The sequence below is a fragment of the Mauremys reevesii genome, linkage group 2 (assembly GCF_016161935.1).
Source record: "Mauremys reevesii isolate NIE-2019 linkage group 2, ASM1616193v1, whole genome shotgun sequence".
Classification (NCBI taxonomy): Eukaryota; Metazoa; Chordata; order Testudines; family Geoemydidae; genus Mauremys; species Mauremys reevesii.
In genome coordinates, this window is record NC_052624.1 from 261,766,117 (window position 1) to 261,788,033 (window position 21,917).

A 21,917-nucleotide genomic window follows, 5' to 3' on the forward strand; every position below is an offset into this window, starting at 1 on the left:
TCCTTAGAAAGGAAGCAAATTGTGGCAACACATTTGGGGAAGCAAGAAATATTGAAGAGAAGCGGGAAATCCAGAGCAACTTCGTTCCTCTGAAAATCTTTAAAATGGTTGTGCCTATTTAAGTTCACTTAAGGCCAAGAACAACAAATGGGCAGGTGGGGAAAATTTAAGTGAGACCTGAAAACTGCAAGCTCTAATTCCAAAAGACAAGACAAAAAAAGGTCAGGAATTTGTTTTAAAAAAAAAAATCCTCAGAATCCCACACCAACTTGATCATGGATAGGGAAAAAGACAAAATTGACTGATAGACTTAATCAGTCCACCATTACCAAGGTCCCAAATACCTAGCCCTGAACAGTGACAGTGCTTAGAACTCTGGCAGTATATGAAACTCTGTCTACAACAGGACCCTCCCGGCATTAACACCAGTGGAACAGAAATGGCCTCAACAGGAAGTCATTGCAAATTTTCCTTTTTGCAAACAAGTGCTGAGCATTAGCTCCTCCAAGAGAAGTGGAAGCTAGCTTGTCAGTTGTTGGAATGGGCACGCCTCTGCCCTATTAAAACCTTTCCCCCCGATTTAATACAGTACAGACAATCCAACACAGTTAAGCCACAAAGTGAAGGGTACACTTTGGGAATTCTTACACATCCCCAGAGCGCAGAGCACCAGATACTACATGGCTCCCAGCCCTGGAGTGGTGGGCAGCACACAGCCTCTCCCTCCCCCGAACCAGCCCTGGCGGGGCTCCCCCCGCCCAGTCCAGCAGCACTGGGCAGCCCCAGTTATCCCAAGTCCCAACCACCCTGGCCTCAGCAGGCTTCCCTTCCTGGAAGAGGAGCAGCCTACCTGGGCTGGGGCCAACTAGCAACAAGAGGGGAGGGCACCTCCAGACGGAGCATAGGTGGGGCCAAACGGGGCTGTTTGGGCAGTCTCAGCCTTCCCCTGCCTATTAGATGCGATGCCCATGTCCTTGCAGCTCACTGTTCATTGAGGCCTTTTGCGTCCATGAGGATCAGTTATCAGGGAGCACTGTACCAATAAGCTTCAAGACATGCAAGAATGGCCCTGAGGCATAAAGTACTGCCACCCTCTGGATGACTACCAGGTCAGAAAAAATAAGTACAGTCAGATCTTCGTGAAGTTTGCCGTGGAGCAAATGCTCTGTTTAAATCTTCATTCTGCTTTATCCATCCTCGAAAGAAAGGAAACTAGGAAAGCACAACTGAAAGCAACAGAAAGACTGGGGAAGGGTATTATAACAATAAGAAGCCTATAATGCCACACAAATGTTGCCTTAGACACTGTTGCCAGAGGCATACCCAGTTACACACTGGTGTACTGATTATACAAAATAAGTATTTTTAATGTTAATACCTAAAAGTTTTCTAGATCAGTGCTTCTCAAAGTGGCGGTCCACGAACTGGCACCGGTCCGCGAGATCGGCCGCCGGTCTGCGGCGAGTTTCCTCATAAGAACGTCGAATAGGATAATAATGTCACCGGTCCCTGGCACATTGGAAAAAAAATTGCTGGTCCCCCACATTAGATAGCTTGAGAAGCACTGCTCTAGAGCATCATACAGTATTCCAAGTACTTTTTTAATATAACTCATCTTCACAACCCGTGCGAGGAAGCCAAAGCATCATCAAAAATTTTACAGATGGAAAAACAAAAGGATCATATTTTACCTGTTAATGGAATTTTTTGGATAAACAAGGTCAATCTAGTGAAAACCCATGTAATTAAACAGGGAAAGGGACCCCAAATCCCAGCATTTTTGACCATTGTGTCATTCTGTCTCAAGCACGCAGCTTCCACAGGCATGATTACTATAGCACTAAACAACAGAGTGCATCTTCAAAGCCAGGAGAAGAAGCAAAGCACACCTGGTTGAAATAAATGTTTCAGAAAGGCCTTTCACGAAAACGTAAAGAGCATAACGTTCCCCAAAATTGTATACTCCACTAGTAGAAGTGGTAGTCCATAAAAGGAAAATATATTTTATTCAATATAGTGGTTTCCTGCTTGCTGATTTAAATCTATCCATCCTGGTGTCGTATAATACAAAAGAGCAGGGGTTCTCCACCTTTTTCTTTCTGAGCCCTCTCCCTCTGTCCCCATCCCCCAACAGGACATAAAAACTCCACAGCCCACTTGTGCCACAACAACTGGTTTTCTACATATAAGAGCCAGGGCCAGTGTTACGGGGTAGCAAGCAAGGCAGTTGCCTGGGGCCACAAGCCACAGGGCCCCGCAAAGCTAGGTTGCTCAGGCTTTGGCTTCAGCCCCAGGTGGCGGGCTCAGGGCCCTGCTCTTCAGTCCCATGCAGTGGGACTTTGACTTTCTGCCCTGGGCCCCAGTGAGTATAACGCTGGCCCTGCTTGGAAGACCCCCAGAAACCTGCTCACAGCCCCCCCGGGGGCCCCAGGCCTCTGGTTGAGAACCACTGCCAAAGAGCATATGAACTAAATTCACTGTAACTGTACTTGACGGCCAACAATATGGTTCCAGAACTTTCAAAAAGTCCTCTTCCAAGCAACTACAGTCTGGAGTTCTCAACATTACACCCCATTCAGTGGATTTTCCTTCATCTAATTCGCATGCCATCAACTAAACCTCACCTTTAACTTTCTAGAACACACAGCTTGTTAGATATTCCTCTCCAAAAAAGTTGTGTAATGGAGCAAATCCACAAGCTCCTGAGTGGGTGATTTCAGGAAAAGTCCCCACATTTTTTTAATCTTGTAGAGAATTTTTTCCCCAAACAAAAGCTATATTTTCTGTTCTAAACTTACAATCTCCTGCTTTTTCCAATACATAGCCATTAAAGAGCTCTACCCTCTTTGGATATGGTGAATACCTCACATCAGGGCTCTCAGACATTTGTTATCAGGGTGAGGATGTTTACTAGGGGGAGGGATAGCTCAGTGGTTTGAGCATTTCCAGTTCTAGGAGATTGGTATATCTCCAATTTTTTTTTTTTTTCTTCCTTGAACTTCACAAGTCTGAGCAAACTGAATCCGTAGAGAACCATTTCAGAATTACAGTAGCATCTACTGGAAAATAACACTAATTTTATTTTACATCTTTTAGGAAACAAAATATTCAAATACAGATTTCCTTGCACTCTTGAAAAAATTTCAAGTGCCTTTAGCAAGAATTTCACTGTTCAGTGATTCCCACTGAAGTTGAGAGTAAACTCTTACCTCCAGGTAAATTTTAACAGCTGAACTAACACAACAAAGAGAAAGTATATTTGCAAAATGACTATTAACTCAATTGAGATTCCAAATTAAGTTTTACAAAAAACAGGTTTAAAACACCCCATTTGAATAGAAATATTTTCAAGATTAAAAAAAAATTCCAGTTAAACTTTAATCTTGAATGTTTTCTGCAGCATTATTAACGTGAACAGCACCATTCTAGTACAACAGAACTAGAAAGGGAACTGATTATAAATTAAAGTAACACTAGCTGCTCCAGTTTTATTACTTTTTATATTTCTTTCTGCTTAAGTAAACAGAAAAATGCACAAGGCAATTACATGTTTTATTAATTTTTTATTAATACAAGATGTTATTGGCAACCAAGGAAGCTATATATATATATATATATATATATATAATGACCTCAACATCTTTCAACATTTCTGTATTTCAAACCTACCAATTCAGAAACTGACAAGAGTCTAACTAAGACTCCTGGCTCAAGACCACTCTCAATCAATTCCTTGCCTATAGGATTTTGCACACAGAGAAGTATTCTTTGCATTATTTTAGAATGGGATCCCTAGGACCTAGCTCTACCAGCCTCTTATTTCAGCCTCAAATCTGTGCAGTTTTAGATATCAGGGGAGTTCTGGCTCTTTAAAAGGTAGGCATTGCACCACTTTCACCTGTAGATCAAGCAACGCTCCCTCTACTTGTATTTCACCTTCCTCTATGTAAACTTCATCCTCCAGATGTGATGATCCCATGTACCCAACATCATAAGTTGCAATCAGTTTGGAAAAATGTTTGTTTTTTACATAGTACTCAATGAACAAAGGCGAATATCATCAACTTCTGGAGCTTTTCCTTCTTTCACTGATGGTCCTGGTAAACCGAAAACTACAGTTGAAGAACTCCACCAGCTCATGGTCATAATAAGAACACAAGAATGGACATACTGGTCCATCTAGCCCAGTACCCTGTCTTCTGACAGTGGCCAATGCCAGGTGTTTCAGAGGAAATAAACAGAACAGGTAATCATCATATGATTCATCCCCTGTTGCCCATTCCCAGCTTCTGGCAAACAGAGGCTAGGGACAACAACATCCCTGCCCATCCTGGCTAATAGCCATTGATGGACCAGTCCCCCATGAACATATCTAGTGCTTTTTTGAACCCTGTTATAGTCTTGGCCTTCACAACATCCTCTGGCAAAGAGTTCCACAGGTTGACAGAGTTGTGTGAAGAAATACTTCCTTTTGTTTTAAACCTGCTGCCTATTAATTTCATTTGGTGACCCCTAGTTCTTGTGTTATGAGGAGTAAATACTTCCTTATTTACTTTCTCCACGCAAGTCATGATTTTATAGCTCTCTATCAGATCCCACCTTTAGTCATCTCTTATCTAAGCTGAAAAGTCCAAGTCTTATTAATCTCTCATCATATGAAAGCTATTCCACAACCCTAATAATTTTTGTTGCCTTTTTCTGAAACTTTTCCAATTCCAATACATCTTTTTTGAGATGGGGCAATGAGATCTGCATCTAGTATTCAAAATGTTGGCATACCATGGATTTATATAGAGGCAATATGATATTTTCTGTCTTCTTATCTGCCCCTTTCCTAATGATTCCCAACACTGTTGGCTTTTTTGACTGCCACTGTACATTGAGTGGATGTTTTCAGAGAACTATCCACAATGACTCCAAGCTCTCTTTCTTCAGTGGTAATAGCTAATTTAGACCCCCATCATTTTATACGTATAGTGCGGATTATGTTTTCCAGTGTGTATTACTCTGCATTTATCAACACTGAATTTCATCTGCCATTTTGTTGTCCAGTCACCCAAGTTTGTGAAACCCTTTTCTAACTCTTCACAGTCTGCTTTCGATTTAACTATCTTGAGTAGTTTTGTGTCATCTGAAAATTTTGCCTTATTTTTACCTTTTTTTCCAGATCATTTATGAATATGCTGAATAGTACTGGTCCAAATACAGACCCCTGGGGAATACCACTATTTACCGCTCTCCATTCTGAAAACTGACCATTTATTCATGTCCTTTGTTTCCTATCTTTTAACCAGTTACTGATCCATCAGAGGACCTCCCCTCTTATCATATGACAGCTTACTTTGCTTAAGAGCCTTTGGTAAGGGACCTTGTCAAAGGCTTTCTGAAAATCTAAGTAAACTATAGCCACTGGACCATCCTTGTTGACCCCCCTCTAAGAATTCTAATAGTTGGTGAAGCATGATTTCCCTTTACAAAAAACATGTTGACTCTTCCCCAACAAATTGTGTTCATGTGTGTGGCTGATAATTCTGTTCTTTACTACAGTTTCAACCAATTTGCCTAGTAGTGAAGTTAAGCTTACCGGCCTGCAATTGTCATGATCCCTCTGAAGCCTTTTTTAAAAATTGGCATCACATTAGCTACGTGTATAATGCACAGAGTACTAGCAGAGGGCCCACGCCTGGTTATACTGTGAAGTGATAAAGGAGGAATCGTGTCCCTGTGAACAGCCAACTCAGACTTCTCTCCACAGACTACAGCTTTCATACCTTCCTATAGTTCTATGGGGAAATCGTCATCTGCCTAGTGCCTCAGCCTATCCATCAGGCAGAGATCTTATCCCTCCATGTAACCAAAGAGCAAGGTGCTGATAGAGTCCTCCAACCCTGTGTGCATCTGAGAGCCAACTCGGAAACTGCTCCATGCTAGCTCTGCAACTTTCACCCTTCCAGCACTGTCCCCATCCCAAAAGAAAGAAAGGGAAGGGTTGAAGATCCTCTGGATGAGATGAAGAGAAAGAATGATATCCTTTTGTTTGTGAGAGAAGGAAGGAGTATTAAATGTCTTGTTTGGGGAAGGAAAGAAATGAAATGCTGGGATTTGTTCTCCTTTCAGTTGGTCTCTTTTTTCCTGAATGTATGCAAATGTATGGAAGATATAGAAAATTAATGCAAGATTACATAAATTTTCAGTGTATTGTAGTTTACATTGAGGCTGTTGGCAGGTATGCAAGTGAGACTTCTCTTCTGGGATACTTATGCCTGTATAGGAAAGGAGAGGAATCCTTCTGAGTGGCTGGCAACATGGGGAAGGAGAGGAGGAGACAGTTTGGTGCTCTTGCTCCTGGTCACTCTCTTATTCAACATACCCCTATCAGAGGGGAAACAAATGGGCTGGACCTGTACCTTGGTTTTTTGGTGCCTTTTCATGTTGGCAAGAGAAGGGTGCTCTGTGGGCAGCTGAAAAGGCACTTGCACTGGGCTGGCTACTTCTATAGCAGTTTTTTCTTAATTCTTTTGCAATAATATACCTTTTTTTTTTGCTCATAGAGCTCTCATGTAATGGTGAATTATCTGAGTCCACAGCAGATGGAACAACTGACTTATCAAACTCCAAAAAAAAAATCCACATGGCCAGTTTCACTAGCATATTTTACGGGTATAAACTCCTTGGCAGGAGTGCATCACTGAATTGTAAGCAGAGTAAATAACTACAGTCATTTTAAGATTGTTACAATTGCTTTCACAAATTGAGTTGTCAAAATTAGGTAGAACAAGCACCATTTCCACCACACTCACGTTAAATGAATGACTACTTTGAAGATATTGCTTTGTTAAACCTAATTCATATGTTAGGATGGCACAATCAACTTGAAATTAATCACTGAAAGTGTTTCAATTAGTATAAGTAACAAGATACTATTATAAAGATTAAAAAACAAACTCGCTTTAGTTTTCTTTATCCATTTGATATTAATTTGTGTAGTCAATGTTACTGTCTCCTGTAAATAGTAAGAAATTACTGATCAGCAGGGGAACATAGGTGCAGGTATGAACACCTGAAGCTTTTTTTTTTTTTAAATTCATTTTAAATTGTCAAAACTTCGAATTGACAATGACCCTTAACGTACAAACCCTTGCACTTCAGACTTCCAAAAAGTATTTATTTAATAAGAGCTTCTCTACATTTACAGACATAACTCTCCATGTGGACACTTATCCCAGAATTTTCTAGAATTTAAGTGTCCATACAGGGGAGTTATTCCAGTGTAACTATAAAAGTCTAATTATACTTGGGATTGTTTTTTCTCCTGCTGACGATAGCTCATCTCAATTGATTGGACTCTTTCAGTTAGTATGCATACTTCCACTTTTTCATGTTCTCTGTATGTATAAATATCTCCTGTCTGTGTGTTCCATTCTATGCATCCGAAGAAGTGAGCTGAAAACTTATGCTGAAATAAATTTGTTAGTCTCCAACATGCCACAAGTACTCCTGTTCTTTTTGCGGATACAGACTAACACGGCTGCTACTCTGAAACCTATACTTGGGTAGTTATGCCTGTGTATTACCCATATAGATAGCCCGTAAGTCAGATATACAGGATGGGAGCTTTGCGTGTAAGTTCTGGAAATGCATTATAACTTCTTATTTCAGTCAAAAAAACCAACACCTTGTAACAAGTGTGGGTGACGTTTCCAGCCATAGTTGTCTGTCTGTCTGTGTGTGTGTGTCTTTTATTTTGATTAGGTAGGTGTTGTGTGTGGAGGGTTTTTTTGGAGGAGGGAGTTTGTTTTTTAAAGAAGTCTGTATACTTTGGCTTTTTTTGTGTGACAAAGAGACTGTAAATCCAACACCCTAGTTTAGACAAAATGCATGTCTTACCTTCATCAAAGTCTGCATCATCTTCTGTGTGCTGAGGGAATGGAAAGCAGTTGGTGATTTCAAGCCTGTCATCCACCACAAGTCCCAGCAGCACTCCCTGGACCACCTCATTCCCCTGTCCTTCTTCTTGGTAATGCTTAATAATCTTTAACACAACCTAAAAATCAAGAACAAAAAGCAGAATATGAAAGCATCTTCTGTATTGTCTTTAAATTCGTACAACAAATTGTTTAAGTAAGTTATCCAAAATGGTAGCTGAAGACCAAATGAACTGCAGGAAAATGCCAGCAGGAAGTCCTACACAAGAAGCTATACAAAAAAGTTGCACTGTATCTTTACCTAAGACATTTCACTGAATTTAATATAGGCCAGCAGACTGGATCTCTTGGTAAATTAAAGGGGAAGTACTGAAGACCACTAAAAGGACATAAGAAAACAATTTTTTTTTTAAACAAAGATCAATTTGCTGCTCTCTTGTTGCAGTAACTATTAAATACCCTCTTGCAGGGGCTATAATCACCCCCCCCCTCCATCCCCGCCGAAGCAGTGCAGGAGATGGGAAGTGCAACTGACTATCAAAAAGCAGTGAAAATGATTATGCACAAACCAGTCAGAAGCACAGTTTTAAAAAGGCAGAAAAAAAAGTTGTCAAATTTTCAGAGGTAGGGCTTTTAAGGATTACTTTTAACAATATCAGTTACAAAACTGAAATGGCAATAGGACACACTGAAGGTATTCCTTAAAAACATTTAGTCTTAAGACCAACAACAGAGAAGTTAAGTGGCATAAACAAGGGAGAAAATACACTTAAAAACAGATATGAAAGTATGTAAACGACTTAGTAAAAAAGGATTGTCATTACAATTCTCACATCCCTCCCAACTGTGAATACTACAATAAAGTATCCCCATGTTATGAAGACTTGATATTGTAGATTATAATATGTTTTCAACCGCTGATTTGAGACTAGCTCAGAGACATAAACTATGGGGTCAATTCATGCTGTTAATTACACTTAAACAAGACAAAGTAAGTGTAGAATAACAATAGCTACAGGCATAGATGCGTACACGTACAGGCAGTAAGGATGATGCTAAGTCAAGCTCAACTGGACTTTATTTCACCGAGGTCTAAGGTCTAATCCATCCAAGCAAAAGCAAGCCAGAAATGCTTGATGGCCCTGTTAACAAAGTACTATTGATCTTTGTGTCTGTAGGCAAACCAACTACCATAATGGATTTCTGCTCTACCATTGAGAAAGAACAGATTTTGCATAAATACTGCCCTTACAGATTCAATGAACATTCTACATGAACACAAGTCCACATTTACGTGGCAGAAACATATATTTCATTGCACACTAAATAATGAAGCAAAAGGTTATGTTCGTGACAACCATTTTAAAACATCTGTAATGATTTACACTACCTACAGCATGGTGGTAATGAAAAACATTCACAGCACAGGAAAACCGAATGCAAATACACAGTATATATTCCCTTCTTGAGGGGAAAAGGGGGAATCCTTAAAGTTTTATGGGAAGTTTTTTGTTTGGGGTAAGGGAGGAAATAAGGGCTGAAGTGAAAGAAAAGGGGGAAATGTTTCTTCAAACAAATGTGCTGTAAATATTAAATAGGGTGAACCAAGCCACACAATGCAGTGTGGGAGACTGCATAGCTTACGGGATTAGTAACAGGATACAAAGCTTTTCATCTCCGGTGCTCCATTTCCATGTCTAGATAGCCACTTTGGGCAAAGGTGCAGGTACATATTTAAATGCCAAAAAAGAGGGTATTTTGAAAGCTTAAAAGAAAAAAAAATTACCATATAATGAAGTAGAATTTAATAGCTTTGCTGAAAGGTAACATCAAATGCTTTTAGCTAACTTAAGCCATTTGTTCTCCAGTCACATCTATCAGGGTTTTAAACCAAATATGCTTTTTTGTTTTTCCATGAACTATCACTATTCCGTGAGAAATGCTCCACCTCCATTAATTGTAAGGATGCTGCAGTACTTCAGGATAGGCTTGTTGGGACAGATCAGATTTCCAGTGGAGAGCTATCTATCTTGTGATAGAACCTGTAAATAATAGGACTGAATTGGGCGCAAGTATAAGATGCTATTTACTGCATGATTAAACATATGCAGAGTATTTTAAGTGTCATATTTCCAACATTTCTCTATTTTTGCTCTTCAATTTTTTTTGTTCTCTTGCGCTCTGTTGGCCTTCCCACTAACCTTTGATAAGATTTTTCACTATAATATTTCACTGCAGCGTTTCTGATAAAGATGCCAACTGTTCACATTTTATCTTCTAGTAGCCTATATCAGTCTATAAAAACACCATTACAATAGACAAAGCACCTGCTATAACAATGCTATCCCTGGCATCTTCTGATTGAGCAGAAATACAGAAAGTTAGAGACTACCAGAACTCCAAATGGTAACCATGTATCCTAATGCATGCTGAACTCGCACATCAATGTGCTATTCTAGTAAGAGACCTGCATGAGGCAATGTTCTAAGCTCAACTCCATTAGCACACTCCAGACAGCAACATGTTTTTCTGCCTTAGCTACTGACTAAGACACAAGGTGCTTGAGGTAATATGTTTTATTGGAGAGAGAGACATGCTTTCGAAAGCTCTGTGTAAGCTCAAAAGCATCTCTCTCTCTCTCCCCCTCCCCAAATAGAAGTTGATCCAATAAAAGATATCACCTCACCAACCCTCTCTCTAATATCCTGGAACCAAAATTGCTACAACATTGCATATTAGCTACTGATTGTCCGTTTTGAAATAAAGAGCATAAAACGTAAGAAATAAAAAAATGTGCCCCATGAAAATGCAGACATCTCATTCTTGTTACACTTTTGTTTTTATAAGACTCCAACATTTTACGTAATACCTAATGTATAATACTTGGTGAATAGTTGATGTTTAAAGAGGCACTGCAAGACATGCTGCTACCCAAACACTGCTACAAAACTGATAAGGAGTATCGTGACATCCAGTATTTTCATGTCTCCCCCCTGCCCCCAAAAAAACACTTTAAATGTAAAGGTATACCCAAATTTATTTGATAATCATAGCAAGACTGAGGGTCAGCTTTGAACATTTAACTGGTCATCTCCTTTGTTTGCAAGCTATGTATTTGCAATTATGAGTGGCTTTCTTCAGTTCTCCTTAAACCCCTTGCCAAGTGACAAACTACAGTGAAAAAAAGCCACTTTTGTATTAAAATAAGGGGACAAAGGAGTTACACTAGTATAATTATCAGTTTAAATTCACCCCTCAAGAGTATACTGATATGACTTTCCCATACAGACAAGTTTTTAGGTAAAGTCTCAGATATTTCTCTCTTTACAACTTGTGCTACAAATCTTCTGTTCACACCACTGAAATCAGCTTACTGCTCTGTTCAAACAGTCACAGGCGAAAAGCCAACTGCTATTATTAGAAATAAGTATGTATACCATTAACACCTATTAGTTTCTGGGCCCCCATAAGTAAAGGAGGCAAATGCCAAACCCAGCGAGGAACAGGTGCAGGCTCACTACCTGAGGACATCAAGCAGCACCTGTGTCCAGCTCAGAGGAATTTGGCCACATTTTAATAACCTATTTTAATGTGTTGCTCTCAAATATCAAGCAGATAAACTAAACCTATCTAGGCTTGTGTGTTGAATTTTAGTAGTTAGAGCAGATCCTTCCTGTAGAGGAGGCATAGCTGAGTGGTGGTTGTCACCCCAGCTGGATACAAGAACCAGGACTTCCTTGGCCAATGCAGGACTCTCTCTCTCACTTCTGTTTAATTTATTTTTTTATTTGCTTTTTTTAAAAAAAAAAAAAGTCCTGGAGAACAATGAACAGAAAAAGAAAGTCATGCTTTTGGCCATGGGAGAAAAGTGCATGATTGTAGTGATGGCCTATTAATAAGGATAAGATTTTGTCACAAATATTTTTAGTAAAGTCATAGGCAAAAAAGAAAAATTCACGGAAGCCACGACTTGTCCATGACATTTACTAAAAATATCTGGGACAATACCATGGGGGCTGGGAGCCGTGGGGTACCCCCACCACCCACAGCTCCGGTGGCCTGTGATGGCTGGGAGCTCAGGGGGGTCCCCTGCTGTGGCCAGGAGCTTGGGGGTTCCCCCACCGGCCAGGAGCTCTGCGGGCACCCCCCTGGGAGCCCCATTGGTTCCCCCGCCACCAATGCCCCCTGGGAGCTTGAGGGTTCCCCTGCCACGTGCCAGGAGCACCTCCTCCACCACCCCCTGGGAGCTCGGGGGTTCCCCAACTGCCCCCCGCAAGCTGTGTTGTATCCTGGCGGCCGGGAGCTGTGAGGGCCACAAGATGCAGCAGGGGTACTCTGCAGGTCTCGGCCCTGCGGACAGTGAGGTACCCTGCAGCTCCCCACCACTGAAGTCACGCAGGTCACACAGATTCCATGACTTCCGCGAACTTTGTGACTAAATCGTAGCCTTACCTATTCATCATGCCAATATTGATCAGCATGATAGGCTCATTGTTTCCTTGTACTCCACATCTATATTCACCTATTGTCTCTTGTCTTTGATTGTAAGCAATAAGAGGTAGGGACCGTTTTTTTGTTCTTCACTGGTACAGAACCAAGTATCATGGGGTCTGGGTTTCTGTACTAGAGCTCCTAGGTGCTATGATTGTAATAATCTCTTCATCTGGTATAAGGTTCTGGTACCTCTGCTCGATCCTGGATACAAAAAGGTGCATTGACAGGCTGGTAACCTAAGGCCAGACTCGCCACTTGAAGAACTTAGGGTGGAAATTCCACTCTTGGGTCCATTCTTTTCCTGCTTAACCAGACGTCATGATGTTTATTTCCTCTTTATGGGTCGTGGTAGGGAGTGCAGACTATTTTCTCCTCCCTCTTTTGATCAGGAACAGTCAAGATTAGAAGTACATAGCATGGTTCTGATACCTGCTACCTCTTTTTGTGATAAAAACCACTGCCAACATGTTGTAATACATCACCAGCACATCAGGACTGGAGTTACAGTTATATGGAGATATACCTATCTCACAGAACTGGAAGGGACCCCGAAAGCTCATCGAGCCCAGCCTCCAGAGAAAAATGAACTCCAGAGAAAAAAGTTGTCATTTTAACTATTTTGATATATAAAAGGTGCCTGATTTATTTTATTTTTTTAAATGGTACTTGGGATTTGGCTTATAGCAAAACTATATTGTCGTCCATGTTTTTGTTAGAGGAACACTGACTTGGACTGGGAGCCCTGAGTTTTTGGTTGAAGGAGCCACGGATGCTAATCTTTCATAGAGTGAGCTTTTCCTCATCTCTGTCCAGAGTTTGAGTTAGTGCCTTCCAAGTATCATGAAACTTGTTTAAGTCATCTACTTATTTATTTTCACTTATTTTTTCTCTGTAAGTGAACTGCTCAGTGATGCAGAGGAAAGGAACTGAATGTGAATTGCCGTGCATTGGATAATGATAAGGTCATCAAATGATGGAGAGAAGTGAAGGGTATTGAAATCAAACATAAAATCCAAATTAAGTAAGACATATGCTAATCACCACCATGATTGCTTTGTTTGGATTTTGCATCTCTTCTAATCTTCATCTATCCTTTTAGATAGCGTGTCTATCTGAAGAGTGAGCTCTCTCTTCTGTGTAGAAAGAAGGTACTGTAGTACATTTTGGGTGCCGCCTCAGTACAAACAATAATACACCACCATTATGTTTGTATATTTTAAATTATCCGTTGTCCCACTCGCTATATATCAATATATTTCTTTGCAACAGAAAGTATAGTATAAATTTCACAGTACATGGCTTCATGTTCATTACCATGGAAACCATCAAGACCACAGGCACTGGAGAATGACTGCCTTGTAGGTATGTTTCTATAATACAGACCCAGGATTCCACTTGTTTGAGCAGCAGGGCATTAGATATCATTACCATACTGTCAGGAAGCAACGATGGGGTTGTAACAAGTGTAAGGCCCTACAGTCGTCCTAGTTACAATGGAGACAGAGCATTACTGACAGAGCGTTACCAAGTATTCATCCAGGAAAGCTTATGCTCCAATACTTCTGTTAGTCTATCAGGTGCCACAGGACTCTTTGTCACTAAGTATTTTTCCGTGAATTATTTTTGATACTTTCACAAATAGGTTAGAAAATCTGAATCTTTTGAAAACATTTAATATTTTAAAATAAGTATTTTTATGACATGTTTTTAGAACAAAAGTCAATACATTACCATTGTTTTGGGGGCGAGAGCTTATGAACATGCTCACCTACTGCACAACATATCTGCATTTTAGGGAGATTAGACACAAGCTATAGTTATAACTTAATATTTTCCAGTTGGTACAAAAGAGTCCTATGCTTTTAGCTGTCAGCTATATGCTGAAATGTGTTCTGCTATATTAGTGAAGTACCAGCGTTCAAATATTTGCAGTACTTACTGAGCTAGTAGTGCCATCTGTGAATAAAAGGATTACTTTTCAGGCTTCAGCTTCTAGCAGTTGCATATGAAAAGGTTTACAAGTGACAGCCAAAAGCAACAGCAGTAAACTTTATAATTCAACCACCCATTTCTCACATGGATTGTGCTAAATTTTTACCCTCATTCTGAAGTAGAGGAAAACCTGCAGAGACAGTTATCCACGCTTATTTGGCCTTAAGAAATTAACAGAACACGACGGAGCTAAATGAAACAAAATACACTTGTTTTGTCTATATACAGCACTATAAAATGCTCTCAGATTTAGAGGCACCTAATACTATTTCACGATCCTCGCCTCAACATTGGGATTGAAAAAAAAAATCATATGTGCTGAAGTAAAATATTGCATTTAAGCATATGAATTATGGGGTCCCTCCTTTTACATGCATTCAGTATATATTCCAAAACAGTCGTTAAAGTGACATACTGGCACGATGACTATGTCATTTTCGATCATTTATTATTTTATTTGTGAAACTGAAGGTTTCCACATGTGCAGGGCACTTGTCTTCAGTGAAAATTATGTGAACAAGTTTTGTTTTAACAGGTTTAGAGACACACACAAATCTCCTCTAAAAGGAGGCAGTGTGCACCAGTGGAAGGGACTCAGGAGACCTGGTTCTGTTCCCAGCTCTACCACTGACCTGCTGTGCAACCATGGAAAAAGAATGTTATTTCATTTCCCTTTTCCTCAGTTTCCCCATCTTTAAAATGGGACTAAAAATACTTGCCTCCTTTGTAAAGCACTTTGATATGTACAAAGTGAAGTACTATATAAGAGCTAGGCACTATTTATTATCTCTATAGCAGTACTGGATGATTAAGAGCATTCTAGTTTTATTACCATTGATAAGGGGAAATATGGACGGATAAGGTTGTATGAATTTCTGAGGACATCATTTTTGGGGCATACTTATGGTAGCCTGGGTACATTAAACCACAAATTGATAAATATTTGAGTCTTTTGAAAGTGTAATCTCAATTCTGAATTTCCTACCTTTTAATGGTTATTTTTTGGTAACTACAACATTTCCATAAGGATTTTTATCCTTAAATTACTAATATGCACTCAAAATCTTAATCTACCGTAACTAATTATTGCTGAGAATTTGCTTAGCTGTTTTTAAACACTCACAGTATGAGATGGAGGAGCAAGAGGGTTTGGGAGAAGGGGCATTCACTTTTCCTTCTGAGATCATGAGGGCCAGCTGGCTAATGCCTATTAAAGAAATGGAGGTGTACACCAGCACACACAAGAGAGGTTCCATACTGCTTAATACACCAACACCCCTGCAAAATTTAGGAGGCTCTAGGGGGCCTCCAAAGCAACACTAGCACATTTCATCCCAGGTGAGCAGTCCAGTAAACCATAATTTCCTTCAGCCTCACATCAACCCTACCAATTTTGATACCAATATTCCTTTGTGGGTTTTAGAAGGGGGGCAAAATCTGGTTTAGAATGGAAAATTAGTCACCACCTTAATTACTGAGTGGCTGAGATATGAAAGAATGTGAAATCCTTGGTAGTATCATGCTCAGACCACCATGCTAATACTCGTCAGGCTGTAGTCAGAGCATTTTAATATGCTTAATCAATATCTCTAATATTTCAATTTAAATAGCATTTGTATTTCACTACAGGTCAAGGCACAATGATGTGTATGATTAAACACAAAGGCAATTTAAAGGAGTATTTTTAACTATGGGCATATTGTTGCAGGCAATGGGCTTACCCAAACACAAAAAGGAACATCTGGCAGTTACTAAGCATATCTAAAAAAATAATTTCCCAAATATATCTTAAAACTTGCCCATATTATCAATTCTACAACAGTAAGCTGAGCTGCCCATTTTATTAATTCATAATTCAAGAAATTTATTGTTATTTGCAAAATACTGGAAGTACTCTTATAGAATTGCTAAGCATTAGTGAAAAATAAAAAGCATATACATCTATAATCTTAACACTACATGAAATAAAAGATGTGGCAGAGTTATGTTGACAATCATACCTTTGTCTAGAGGGCATTTTTTTTGGTGGGGGTCGGGGGTGAGTAGAGAAGAGAGAAACATTTAAACTGGACCCAAAATATTATTTGTGGCAGAGCAAGATTGGGAGTTAACAATGTTCTAGTGTGCAAGGGAATACGCAGTAGACGGCCAGATTTCCAATCTTTACTGATGCAAACTCCCTCTGCGGTTCTAGGCAAATTACTCAAGCTCTCATCTATAAAATGGAGATAATGCCCATAGTAGAGGTGAGAGGATTAATTTAAAATACTTTGAAGATTAAAAGTATTATATAACTGCAAAACAATGATTTAAAAAAAAATATGTGAAAATGCACATTCTTCATCTTGGTAGCAAAGTAAAACCAGCAAATAAGCACCAAGATCAGACCATAATCAGCCTGTTCAGCAGCTATGCACACATAATTACAATGCAGGAGACCAGTCTGCAGGGCTGGCTCTAGGCACCAGCGCTCCCAGCATGTGCTTGGGGCAGCACTTTCCAAGGGGTGGCACTCCGGCTCCTTTTTTTTTGGTTTGGAGGGAAAAAGCCGGGAGCCAGCCCTGAGTGGAGGTGAGCTGTGAGAGTGAGGGGCACGGGGAGGGCTGCAGAAAGTAACCCGGGGCAGAGGAACCGCTCCCTCCCCAGCTCACTTCCGCCTCCTCCCCCGAGCGCGCCGCCGCTCCGCTTCCCCACCATCCCTCCCAGGCTTGCCGCGCGAATCAACTGTTTGGTGGCAAGCCTGGGAGGGGGAAGAAGTGGAGCAGCGGCAGCGCACTCAGGGGAGCAGGCGGAGTGGAGATGAGCTACGGCGGTGGGGGACGCGAGGAGGGCCGCAGGAAGTAACCCGGGGCGGGGGGGGGGGCAGAGGAACCACTCCCCCCCAGCTCACCTCCGCCTCCTCCCCCAAGCACACCACCGCTCTGCTTCTCCCCGCTCCCTCCCAGGCAAGCCTGGGAGGGAGGGAGGGGTAGGAGGGGAAATGTGGCACGCCCGGGGGAGGAGGCAGAGCAAGGGATTTGGGCAAGGGGTTGGAATGGAGCGGGGAAGGGATGGAGTTGGGGTGGGGCCAGGGGGGCGCGTGGGAATTTTTTTTTGCTTGGACCAGCAAAAAACTTGGAGCCGGCCCTGCCAGTCTGACACACACATCACAAGTGCAGAAAGGAATGAAGCCCAACTGTTGACCACAGAAGGGGAGTGTGCAATTTTCTTTCCAAACCAGAAAATCTATTGTCAAATGATATTTCGCCTTTGAGCCTTGAAGTGTAACACTGTTCATTGCCCTTCGGCAGAACATTAATTCTTTTGTCAGGACATTAGTTTCATAGTGCCAAATGATACCAGATGTTTTTGTTTTATTGAACTCCTCAATGTTGTATACTTATCAATGATATAACCTTTCATTATATATTCCCTCACTGCACTCCTACAGCTTGTTTACAAGCTCCAACATTGTTCTGCTAATAGCAACTCTTAGCCCTGGTCCACAGGGGGGGGGGGGGGGGCGGCAGAATTGATCAAAGATACGCAACTTCAGCTACGAGAATAGTGTAGCCGAAGTCGACGTATCTTAGATTCATAGAATCTCAGGGTTGGAAGGGACCTCAGGAGGTCATCTAGTCCAACCCCCTGCTCAAAGCAGGACCAAACCCAACTAAATCATCCCAGCCTGGGCTTTGTCAAGCCTGACCTTAAAAACCTCTAAGGAAGGAGATTCCACCACCTCCCTAGGTAACCCATTCCAGTGCTTCACCACCCTACTAGTGAAAAACTTTTTCCTAATGTCCAACCTAAACCTCCCCCTCTGCAACTTGAGACCATTACTCCTTGTTCTGTCATCTTCTACCACTGAGAACAGTCTAGATTGACTTACCTCCGGTCCTCACAGCGCGGGGTCGACTGCTGCCACTCCCCTGTCGACTCCGTTTCCACGTCTCGGCAGTGATGGAGTTCCAGAGTCGACGGCAGAGCGATCGGGGATCGATTTATCGTGTCTAGATGCGATAAATCAATCCCCGATAGATCAATCGCTACCCACCAATCCCACAGGTAGTGAAGACCTGCCCGTGGCATTTATACCAGGGGTGGCCAAGCTGAGCCTGAGAAGGAGCCAGAATTTACAAATGTACATTGCCAAAGAGCCAAAGTAATATGTCAGCAGCCCCCCCATCAGCTCCCCCACCCCGCTCCCAGCACCTTTCACCCACCCACCGATCAGCACCTCCCCATCCCTCCCAATCAGCTGTTTCGTGGCATGCAGGAGGCTCTGAGGGGAGGGGGAAGGAGCGAGGGCACTGCAGCCTTAGGGGAGGGGGCAGGAAGGGGTGGTGCGGGGGTAGGGCTTGTGGAAGAGCCAGGAGTCGAGCAGTTAGCACCCCCAGCACACTGGAAAGTTGGCGCCTGTAGCTCCAGCTCCGGAGTCGGTGCCTATACAAGGAGCTGCATGTTAACTTCTGAAGAGCCGCATGTGGCTCCGGAGCCACAGGTTGGTCACCCCTGCTTTATATTGTTTTTCCAACTACAAGACTTTTTTTTAAGCTTTAATCCTCAGAACCAGGATGTAGATATTTCCCCCATTTTACAGATACAAAAATGGAAGCAGAGAGGCTGACTTTTATGCAGTCAGAGTCAACCAATATCAAAGCTCTTTTTAGTCCCTACATATATTCAGATATCCGGGGGGGGAGGGGGAGAGAGGGGGCACACAAGTGTGTCCATGCCCCAGTACTGTATTCCAACCATGCCTGATGTTAGAAAATTAAGATAATATATTATACAAGTTGAAAGGTAAAGCATATGAAATTCTGCAATTCCCAAGGACCAATTTCAGCAACAAGAGTAGGATTCCATAGCTGATTCTAATAGCGCACAAGAAACAATCTGCAGCCTCATATCTGCAGAATTCCAAGACTATGAAATCATGTCACTCACCAACTATGCAACTGAATCTTTTACAGCATACCTGAATATGTACAAATATGGAATAAATTTCACTAAAAACTGGGTCTCCTCCAAAGTGAATACCCTGTTTGTGTACACCTAAAATAGTGACAAATGACTTTGAGTGGAGAAGTAGGAGCTGATTTGGCCTTGGCAGCAATCTCTATCTCAGAAGCAGGAGACTGACTCAGAGGTACTGTTTATGTCCTCATGTCAAAGACTTGTCTACACAGGAGATATTTACCAGTTACCCAATACAGTTAAACTGATATAATTCCCTGTGCAGATACTCTTGAGAGTGTCTTTTTTTAAGTTTAGCTTAAACCTCCTTCAAAGCAACAAAAGTTAAACCGAAAAAAGCCACTTTTATACCAGAATAACTGTGTCCACTTCAGGAGTTATACTGGTGTTAACTATATCTATTTAGGGCTTGGCTACACTTGCAAGTTAGAGCGCATTAAAGCAGCCCTGGGTGCCCTAACTCCCGATGTGTCCACGCTAGCAAGGCACGTAGAACGCCTGGACTCTGTAGCTGGAGCGTTCCTGGTAATCCATCTCCACAAGAAGCATAAAGCTTGCTGCGCCCCAGCTGAAGCGCCAGGGCATCTGTGTGGACAAGATATTGCATTACTGCACTGTGATTAGCACTCCGGAAACGTCCCATAACCCCCTGATGTCAAGTGGCCACTCTTCTCATTGTTTTGAAATCAGCTGCAGGCATGTGGATATCCCCTTTCAAAGGTCCGTTTCTGACAACCGGCATGCTTATCTGCTCCGGGACAAAGCAAACCATTAGTGTGGAATGCTGCTGTTGGGGGTGGGGGTGGGGGGAAATCTGCTGCTGTCTGAACTTTCAAGACAGCATGCTGACACACTGTCAGACCCCCAAGATACACTCTCTCCCGCCACATACACACAACACACTACCTGTCACACTCCACCCCCTCCCCATTTGAAAAGCATGTTGCAGTCACTTGTACACTGGGATAGCTACCACAATGCACTGCTCTTTGTGGCATTGCAAGAGCTGCTAATATGACCACGCCAGTGCGCTTGCAGTTGACAGTGTAAACACACGGCAGCGTTTTCCCTGCTGTGGTCTCCGAAGGCTGGTTTAACTCCCAGAGCTCTACATCTGCAAGTGTAGCCAAGCCCTTAAATCCACATCTTCTAGACCAGATCTACGCTAAAAAGTTAAGTTGATCCAGCTGCGTCACTCAGAGGTGTGAAGTGTATATATACATACATACACACACACCCAGAGTAGAACAGTTAAGCCAACCTAACACTCAGTATGGACAGCACTAGCATTTGAAGTGTAGTCATAGCTTCAGCTTATACGGGTATAACTTTCCTGTTTAGACAAGCCCCTAGAATAGTAGAAACAGAATTTCTTGCCCCAACTACAGGCTTTTTGTGCTACTGAGGCTAGTTCATTAGAGGACCTGCTAATGGAGCGTGAACTGGAAGAATCCCAGATAAACAGCCATCTCATATTGTCTCATTCAAGAACAGCAAAAAAAAAAAATAATAATTAATAAATAAATAAAACATTGACCTCATTGGTGTGCCCAAAAGTGGGTTTGCACATGTAAGACTTCCTGCTCCTTTTCATTGGCTTTTGTTTTCTGAACTATTCTTACAATCAAGGAGCAGGACTGTGCCACCGTGACTGACTGTGCAAGACAAAAAGAGAAGCAGAGACACAGGAGAGCAGTACTATTGGTCCTGTGCACCACAGTCCTTAACGCACTCTGGTGCTACTACCTGTCATTTATACAACTCAAAGATACAATGCATGAGTACAGACAGGTGTATTATATATTGTAGAACACTATGAAATGCTAAAAAATACTCAGCTAGCATCACACTAAAATAGCACTGTGAATCAACATCGTCAGCTTCAAAAACATTTCTTTCTTCAAAGGAAACAGTTATAACATGTTAACCCCTAAGGCTAACCCCTTTCAGTGAAGAAAAATTTCTATTTTTTCGAGTATGTTTACTTTGTGCATTTGACAGAACTCTATAAAGCCTGTTTCACTGCTGTATTGATGGTACACATGCTTTGCTGGACAAGGGAAGATGATGCTTAATAGTAACAATGAAAGGTGAAGCGGCAGAAGTATGTATAAAGAGAAAGGGAAGAGAAAGAAGAGAGACAGGCCCAAGGATATTTGATGTCACTGTTCTTGAGGCTATCCTTCTAAACAACAAAGGACCCTATCATAGCACACACAGGTACTTGACCCATCACAAGTCAAGAGACTCCAGAACACAGCAGAAAAGAGAAGAGAGGTGGAATAACAATCCTGTTCCCCTCCAGCTTCAGATGTAGAAAACATTCCAACTCAGGAAAAAAACCAAAACATTTTAATGCACCCACATCTGAGAGGCAAAGAACAGTAACAACCTAGGACATCTAGTAGCTTACAGCCTTCCAGATGAAAACCCTGTCAACTCCTGGAGGGATTTACAGAGCTGCTGCCCATCATGGTACTAGAATCCTCTAGCTTCTTTGTACTCTGAGACATCAGCCTTCACACTGAAATGGTCTACGATACAGTC

The 21,917-nt window shown here is 41.7% G+C and overlaps 1 protein-coding gene across 1 annotated transcript in view; it reads right to left on the minus strand.

The window, feature by feature from the left end:
• Positions 1-21,917, minus strand: part of EIF3H (eukaryotic translation initiation factor 3 subunit H) — a 115,892-nt gene that overhangs the window by 83,646 nt on the left and 10,329 nt on the right. Inside the window, exon 2 of the mRNA XM_039524501.1 lies at positions 7,888-8,044. Within this exon, the coding sequence (XP_039380435.1) occupies positions 7,888-8,044 (157 nt within the window). The remainder of the gene's footprint in view (positions 1-7,887; positions 8,045-21,917) is intronic.